Below are 9285 nucleotides of genomic sequence, written 5' to 3' on the forward strand. Positions count from 1 at the left end.
GGCCCCGCGACGCCCCCCCCCCCCCCCCGGGCACCCCCCCCTGCCGCAGCAGGATGGGTGCTCCAGATCCACCGCGCTGGCTCAGCTGCCGCCCGGCGACCCTCAGAGCTAAGCCCGCCATCGCGTGCACAGCCAGGTCCAGACTGAGCCCAGGCGGAGCGCCGGCCGAAGCTGGGTGCACCCAGGCTAACCCGGGAGAGGGCGGGGCGAGGGCGGGGCCCGCCTTAAAGGGGCCCCGAACCACCGAAACACCAGCGGAGGTCGCGGCTTAGCGGAGCCAGGGAGAGCGGCCCCAGTGGAGGACGACCAGCAGGGAGACCCTGAGAAACAGACAGGAAGACACGCAGAGCGGAAAAGAGACGCCCTGAGACTCTCGCAGATACTCATGCAGAAACGGAAAGGAGAAACCCAACAAGAAGGCCCAATTCACTGAGCCACGGGATCACTTTATAGAAAAAAAATCCGTGGCTGGATAATCATTGATTTAAAGAACAGACGTTTGGTTCTAGGTCACCAGCGGCTTAAGGCATTCTGTGGTGGGTACCTGGTTAACAGCACTCGATCCCAGTGCTTAAGCCTCTTATCGGTAATGTTTCTTCCCCCCAAATCATAGTACACACACACATAGACATGCATATACCATATACATTTACAAAATCTTGCAAAATCAGGTCGGGATCATTCGCCTTCTGTTGGGTGTGAATCTCTAAAACAGCTTTTATTATTATTATTATTGCCAGAGATGTGTGCACTGGCCAGAGAGACATGGAGAGACAGAGAGAGAAGGGAAAAGCACTCCACCCACCATGGGGCATGGGCATGCTGAAATCGCTTTTCTACACCTCCATCCTGTCAGGATTTTGTTTAAAGAATTATTTTATTTATTCATCCTTTTTAAAAAAAATTTTTAAATTTAGTCATTTATTTTAATTTGACCAGAAAAAGAGACACAAAGATAGAGGGGGTGGGGGGGAGTGAGAAAGAAGCCACCATGTCCAGGAGTCAAACCACAGTCAGCCATGTGGGAGTGTCCAGCGCCTTAACCACCGTGCCACCTGCTGGTCCCCCTCCTTCATTTATTGTAATTGGACCAGAGAGAGACACACGCAGAGAGAGAGGGAAAGTGAGAAAGTAAGCCACCAGGTCTGGGACTCAAACCATGCTCAGCCATGTGGAAGTGTCCAGTGCCTTAACCACCATGCCACCTGCTGGCCTCCTGTCAGGATTTTGAACATGCATATACATGCACCTAGTGTGTTTCCTCTTCTCCCATCTCCATCCTGTCAGGGTTTTGAATATGCATACACATGGACCTGGTATGATTTTAGGCTGCAGGGAGCTGAGACTCAAACCCAGGTCAGCCATGTGGGATCCAGCCTCCTTAACCACTAGGCTATGGGGCCGGCCCCAGAAAATTTGCTCTTTGGATTCATCAGCAGTGAGAATGGGACTTTCTACTCCTGTCTAGAGGGGCTAAGTCACTTTGTCACAGAGAAGTAGCCTCAATTTCCAGCTCAGGCTGCAGTTTCTGAGCAAAGGTTCCCAGCAACAACATTCTTTATTTATTTATTTACATTCACTATAGGGCAGAGGTCTCTAACCCCCTGGCCAGGGATCCATACCACTCTGTGGCCTGTTAGGAACCAGGCCACACAGCAGGAGGTGAGCAGCAGCTGATGTGTCCGGCAATGGACGCGTCATCTGTATTTACAGCCGCTTCCCATTGCTCACACAATCACCTGCATACTGCCTCCTGTCTGATCAGCCGCAGCATCAGATTCTCATAGGAGCCCCCAGATGGGACATCTAGTTGCAGGAAAAGAGGCTCAGGGCTCCCACTGGTTCTGCATTATGGTAAGTTCTATAGTTATTTTCATTATACTGGGTCATTGGGAAAGTCATGACCTATCTTTGCATAGAAAAATACATCATGCCTTTCCCGATGGCCTAATATATGACAATGCCATAATAATAGAAATAAAATGCATAATAAATGTAATGCACTTGAATCATCCCAAAACCATCCATTTCTCCCCCCCCCCCACAAACCCTACTTTTCCCCCCCCCCCCCCCCGTCAGTGGAAAAGTTGTCTTCCATGAAACCAGCCTCTGGTATCAAAAAGATTGGGGGCCACTGCTCTAGGGCTCATGCGCCAACCACACATGACCTTCCTCTCTGTGCCTCATTTTCCCCTCCTCTACAAGGAAAACAGAAGCACCTCCTCTTAAAAAACTGCTCTGGGCCCAGCCTAGTGGTGCTGATGGTAACACACTGAACGGCAATGCTGGGAGCACATGGCCGACCACACGTCTGGATCCCCAGGTTGGCCTGAAAACATGCCAGGCACACGTGTTTGTGTGCAAGATCTTTATGAGCTGGGCACAGTGTGGAGGTCGTTGGAATCACTGGCTCGCCACCAGCTCCTGAGCCAACCGGTCCACGTCCCGGCCGCCCCAGCCATGCTCTCTGCCCTGGCCTGGCCTGCCAGCAGCACTACCACTGCAGCTTCAGTACCTCGGCCCAGAATAATGCTGAAGTAGCCGTGCTAGGGGCTTCCGGAGGAATTGGGCAGCCTCTTTCGCTTCTCCTTAATTAAGAACAGCCCCTTAGTGAGCCCACTGACCCTCTGCGATATTGCTTATACGCCCAGGGTGGCTGCAGACCTGAGCCACATTGAAACCAGAGTGAATGGGAAAGGCTACCTTGGGCGCGAACAGCTGCCAGACTGCCTGAAAATTTGCGATATGGTGGCTGTTCCAGCCGGAGTCCCCGGAAAACCAGGCAAGACATGAGATGATCTGTTCAACACCAATGCCACAATCAGGGCCACCCTGGCCGCAGCCTGTGCCCAGCACTGTCCTGAAGCCATGATCTGTGTCATCGCCAACCCAGTTCATTCCACCATCCCGATCACATCGGCAGTTTTCAAGAAACATGGAGTATACAGTCCTGATAAAATCTTTGGTGTGACAACCCTGGACACTGTCAGAGCCAACACTTCCGTTGGAGAACTGAAGAATTTGGATCCAGCTTGAGTCAGCATTCCAGTAATTGGTGTCCATGCTGGGAAGACCACCACCCCCATGACCTCTCAGTGCAGGCCCAGGTGGACTTTCCCCAGGACCTGCTGACAACGCTCACTGGACGCATCCAGAAGGCAGGCACGGAGTGCTCAAGGCTAAAGCTGGAGCAGGCGCTGCCACTCTGTCCACGGCATATGCGGGCGCCCGCTTGGTCTTCTCCCTTGTGAACACAGCGAATGGAAAGGAAGGAGTTGTCGAGTGTTCCTTTGTTAAGTCACAGGAGACAGTCGGTACCTATTTCTCCACACTGTTACTGCTCAGGGAAAAGGGCATCGCGAAGACTCTCAGCACTGGCAAAGTCCCCTCTTTCGAAGAGATGATAGCCGAAGCCACTCCTGAGCTGAGAGCCTCAATCGAGAAAGGAGAAGACTTCGTGAAGAATACGAGACGAGAGAGCGATTCGTGAGCAACCCGTTTCCTTCATTTATTAAGGCATCATGCCACTGTAAAGCCATTTCAGATACCTTTGTATTTTCACTTGCTTTGATGACAATTACTGTATTAACGTCATCATCCCTTCCAAACCTGGGTTGGTCTACTGTTGCATCAATAAAAGTGATCTGGGAGGGACCAGCAGTGAGCATAATGGCTATGTCGCTGGACTCCCATGTAGTCGACCACGGTTTGAATCCTGGACCCGGTGGCTTATTAAATTTACGCCAGGCGTGTGTGCGTGTGTACCCAAGATCCCAAGAGGAGAATGGAGGAGAAGAGATTTTGGTGTGATCATCCCCCCCAAGGGGGAGATTTTTCTCTTTCTGTCTCTCTGTCTCTCTCTTTCTGGTGAGCACATGCACCCTATAGCAAAAACCTCTCCAAAATAAATTAATTTAATTTAATTTAATTCATTAAAGTGATCTGATTTTCTTTTTCAAAAAAAATAAATAAATAAACGATCTATACGAGCCGGAAGGCTGCAGGAAGGAAAGGGGTTGTGGCCTGACAAGACCCTATTAAGGGTCTCTCTCTCTCTCTCTCTGTCTCTCTCTCTCTCTCGCCCTCTATTGCTACAGGCAAACTAAGTCTGGCTGCTTCTAGTTCTGGTCAAGACAATGAGAGGTAGAGGCTGGAGAACAAGGGAGTTTATTTCTGTAACCAGGTTACAGGGAGACTGGCAGCAAGCACCAACAAACGGTTTCCAGAACTCAGCATGTGTTCGGTATTTCTAGATGCAAGCACAAGGCCGCACAGACCACGCCTCACTACAATCCATCCAAATCAATCACCGTCCTTTGAGCAATTATTCTGATTCCTGTTTTTCTTCAAATCCCCATTCCTAGTTTCTCGTCTGACCATTCCTCAATCACACCACCCACAACCCAGGACTTGGGCAGATTGTTCTCATCAGTGGCCTTTGTTCATCTCAAAATGGCTTCGGTCCTGCTAAACCTCCAGCTGGTGGCTTGAAAAAGGACACTGGGCATGTGTGTGCACGTGCCCAAAATCCTAAGAGGAGACTGAAGGAGAAGGGATTATGGCGTGACCATCCCCCTGGGGGTATTTCGCACTTTCCCACTCTCTGTCCAATGAGTGCACAGGTCCTATAGGAAATTTTTCTTTTAATCTTGATTTAAATTAACCAAGAATAATTGACAATTTTTATTGAATATACTCCTTTTCTCCCTGGCTGCCTGAGGGTTGGCCAGCATCATGAATGACACAGTAACTACCCACACCGGAAAAGTCATGGCCAACCGACGACTTCAGAGGAAACAAACGGTCATCAACGTCCTTCACCCTGGAAGGCAACAGTACCTAAGACAGAAATTCGAGAAACACTTCTTAGGACGACGCCAAATGGCATCTTTGTGTTTGCGTCCAGAACCCGTTTTGGTACTGGCAAGGTGACAGGTTTTGGCATGATTTATGATTCTTTGGATTATGCAAAGAAAAAGGAATCCAAACATACGCTTGCAAAACACGGCCTGCATGAGACGAAAAAGGCCTCCAGAAAACAATGAAAGGAACACAAGAGCAGAATGAAGAAAGTCAGGGAGACTGCAGAGGCAAATGGTGCTGCTGGCAGAAAGATTCTGTAGTCCTGGGGAACCAGCAGATAGCGTAATGGCTATGTCGCTGGACTCCCACGTGGTCGACCACGGTTCGCGTCCCGGACCCGGTGGCTTAAAACTCACGCTGGGCGCGTGTGTGTGCGTGCCCAAGATCCCGAGAGGAGAATGGAGGAGAAGGGATTGCGGCGTGGCCATGCCCCCTGAGGGGTGATTTCTCGCTTTCTGTCTCTTTGTCTCTCTCTGTCTTTCTGGTGAGCACACGTGACCTATAGCAAGAACCTCTCAAAAAAAAAAAAAAACCGATATGAAGCAGGCTGTTGGGGAAATCTGAACACTGATGATTGAGGGTGTATGTGATAACATGAAGAAATGACTGTAATTTTAAAAAATTTAGAAAGATTTATTGCTATAGGGAATGTGTGCTTGTAGAAACACAGAGAGACAGAAAGTGAGAAATCACCCCTCAAGGGGGAATGGGCATGCCACAGATAGCAAAAAATCTCTCCAGGAAAAAAAAAAAGATTCTGCAGTCATCATTGGCAGGGATGCTGTGGATTTTTCGTGAGAGGATTAATAAAGTAAACACACGCACACATGCCCGGTATGAGTTTCAAGTCACTAAGTCCAGGACTCAAACCGCAATCAACCAAAATGTCAAGAACAAAATGGAGGAGAACGGATTGCAGTGTGGCCATCCCGCCAGAAGGGTGATTTCTCACTTTCTGTCTCTCTCTGCCTCTCTGGCAAGCACAAGCACCCTATAGCAAAAAATCTCTCAAAAAAATAAAAATAAAAAATAAATCGAAAAGTACAACTGTTTTTTGGTTAAAAAAAAAATATGAGGACTCTCTTCAAACAAAGAAAAGAAACACATCCATAGTACCTTTAGCACCTTAGCCTTAACCACGATACCATCTGCTGACCCTGTACTTTTTAGAAGGAATTATTTTGAGACCAGCAGATGACATAGTGGTTACATCACCAAACTCCCACATAACCAACCATGGTTCGCGTCCCAGACCCAGTGGCTTGGAAATCACATTAGGGGGACCAGCAGTTAGCGTAATGGCTATGTTGCTAGACTCCTATGTAGTCGACCACGGTTTGAGTCCCGGACCCGGTGCCTTAAAACTCATGCCGAGCACGTGTGCGTGCGTACCCAAGATCCTGAGAGGAGAATGGAGAAGGGATTGCGGCATGGCCATTGCCCCGGGGGGTGATTTCTCGCTTTCTGTCTCTCTGTCTCTCTCTGTCTGGTGAGCGCACACGCCCTATATAGCGAAAACCTCTCCAAAAAAAAAAAATGTAAAAGTATATGGAACCTTAAACTAGTTCCCAACACTTCCTGTACCTTAGGCCCCTTTCCAAGCTCTTTAACCTCAAGATCCACATCCTTCCCATTGTTCTACCTTATTGTCATAGAGGAATTCCAGTTAGTTTTTCCAAGTACTTGTTTAAAGAATTATTTATTTAATTTTATTTATTATCACTACTATTATTCATTTGACCAAAGAGAGAGAGGGAAATTGAGAAAGCAAGTCACCAGGTCCAGGACTTGAACCCGGTCGGCCATGTGGGAGTATAGTGTTCCAACCACCATGCCATCTGCCATCCCCTCTTTCAAGTATTTACTAGACACACATTTACTGAACACCTATGTGCTAGGCCCCATTCTAGATGCTGAACAAGATTAATAAGTCCATTTAACAAAGCATATGTTCTAGAAGACAGGCAGATGGTGTTAGGTGCAAGTGGGAGGGAACAGAGAGGACTGGAGGAAGGGGGCGCTCCCTAAAGTAGGGTGAGCAGAGAAGCTCTCTGGGATGGTAACATTATAGAACTGGAACCGGAGGTAGAAGTCAGGCAATGGAAGCTGAGGGAATAACTAGTCCAAATGCTGACCATGGAACAGACAAGACCTGGAAGGAAGGACTGAGTCCAGAGCATGGCATGATGGGATAGGAGAGATCCTCCTGAACACGAATGTCCCGAACCCGCGGGACTAATCGGGCAGGGAAACTCGAGTGAGGGGGCTGAGGTCTGGAACCGGCGCAGCGTCTCAGCACGGGAGCGAAAGAAGTATCACAGCTCACACAGTGTCACAGCTCTTGATGTAAAGGTTTAGCTCATTTATTGAGGGCTAGAGCGCTTTCTTATATACACAAGGCAGAGGGAGGTAGGCGGGGTTTACAGCGGACCTTATTGAGGACCTGTCAGCTCTGTGTGAACCAGGGGGTCTGCATTCCTGGTGTCTGTGTCAAGGTCGCACCGGCCATTTTTAAGCAGTGAAGGTCATGGCAGCCATTTTGATGTGGGCGGCTCCCCACACTCTCCACCTGTACACTTATTCCTGGGACAACTCTGATCCCTAGTAAAAAGCATGATAAAACCCAAAAACAATGTTTACAATATTAAAATGTGCACACTAGGCACTTTTTTAATAAATACTTCCCATTGATTATTATATTTAACCCTAACAATACTCTGTTTTGTAGGTGAGGAAGCTGAGGCCCATAAAGATGAAGTGACTTGCTCAACATCACATAGCTAGAAAGTGGCAGAGACAAGATTCCAAACCAGTTACCTGGGCAATCTGGCTCCACAGCCCAAAAGACTCAACCAAATAACTCCATGGCTCCCACGGCCCACCAGACCTTGTGATTTACCAAGCAGGAGACCCATCCACTGCAGATGATTTTCTTTTTTGGAGAGGTTTTTGCTATAGGGTGCGTGTACTCGCCAGAAAGACAGAGAGACAGAGAGACAGAAAGTGAGAAATCACCCCCCAGGGGGGATGGCCACGCCGCAATCCCTTCTCCTCTCGGGATCTTGGGCACGCATGCACACGCGCCCGGCCTGAGTTTAAGCCACCGGGTCCAGGACTCGAACCACAGTCGACTACATGGGAGTCCAGCAACATAGCCACTACACTAACTGCTAGTCCTGTGCAGAAGATTTTTATGGGCACTTTATCACCATTCCAACGCGGGAGGAGAAAGTGCACTGTCACCACCCTGGAAGAATATACCATGTCACCTGCCATCTGGTGCCTGACCACTCAAGACCACTCAGGCCTGGGAAAGGGATGTAGCATGGAGGGAGGGGCCGAGAATCTTGAGTCACCCCATGGCGGTATGTGCCAGCGAGGCATGCAAATAACGTGCCCTTTATTGGACACCAACTCGCTCTGAACCCAGAGGCCCCGCCCGTCCTCTAGAGACTGGCCAGGTGTTTTGCAGATTCTTTGAGGAGACAAATGGGCAGCGAGCTTTTGAAACTGCGAGCTTTTGAATTCTCAAAAACAAGAACATAACAAATAGGGGTGCTTATGCTGGGAACCGTCTCACTGATCTCCAAGCACAGGTTGTCCACGCTAGTCCTGCACGTGCTTGACTCCATCAGCCACCTCAGGCCCGGGTTAGGCTGTACACGTTCCTACAGTCCTTTGACCGGGAACATCGCGCACTTTCCTGCAAGTCCTTTGACCGGGAACATCGCGCTTGTTCACCAACTTGCCGCTTGGCGCACCCACCCCCTCCTTCCATTCCGCCTTCCCCTACCGCCCCCGCGGGTAACAGCGATTGCGCATGCGCGCGGGCACCCCTTCTGGCCCAGCGTGGGAGGAGGCGGATAGATATGAAGCTGGGCCAGGCAGCACGCGCGCATTCCCTTCTTCTCCGCGGTCGCCGGGCGCGACCGGGAAGTGCAGATCCTCGGGGTACGAGGGCAGCGAAGCAGCGGCAGCGGGAGGGGCGGGGGGCCCGGAGCCCCGCCCCCCAGGAGGGGCCTTCCCACGGGGGCCGAAAGCCAGGATCTCCCAGAGAAGGACTGATCGGGTTCGGATGCCTAGGTACGAGGGACTGTACATCGGTGCCCAAATGTCAGAATCCCAAGGGATGCATTGAGTCCCGGACGCTTGGGAGCCGGAGGGGAAAGTTCAATAATGAGGTCTCTGGAACGCAACACACACCACGTTCCTTCTGTATCTTTTTCCAAGTGACTCTGTCCTCTATGGCCCCAGTCCACGGCGGGGATGGAATTTAGCGACAAGGAAGCGGTGGACGCGGCATGAAACGACTGAGAGCCAGAAGCCGGGTAGAGCTACCTGGTCGACGTGAAACCCCGCCCACTGCGCTCATAGGCCCCGCCCCTAGGGCAGAGTGGCAGGGTGGCCCCCCGCTCCGCACGG

General features: G+C 50.2%; 1 protein-coding gene and 1 pseudogene across 1 annotated transcript in view; both read left to right on the forward strand.

The window, feature by feature from the left end:
* The first annotated feature begins 2074 nt into the window (after nt 1-2074).
* LOC102495510 (malate dehydrogenase, mitochondrial pseudogene) lies at nt 2075-3764 on the forward strand (annotated as a pseudogene).
* A 4458-nt stretch (nt 3765-8222) lies between these two features.
* Nucleotides 8223-9285, forward strand: part of ZNF575 (zinc finger protein 575) — a 3188-nt gene continuing 2125 nt past the window's right edge. Inside the window, 2 exon segments of the mRNA XM_027767160.1 lie at nt 8223-8228; nt 8499-8667. Of these exon segments, the coding sequence (XP_027622961.1) occupies nt 8223-8228; nt 8499-8667 (175 nt within the window).

This window comes from Tupaia chinensis, unplaced genomic scaffold (genome assembly GCF_000334495.1).
Source record: "Tupaia chinensis unplaced genomic scaffold, TupChi_1.0 Scaffold000067_1, whole genome shotgun sequence".
NCBI lineage: Eukaryota > Metazoa > Chordata > Mammalia > Scandentia > Tupaiidae > Tupaia > Tupaia belangeri.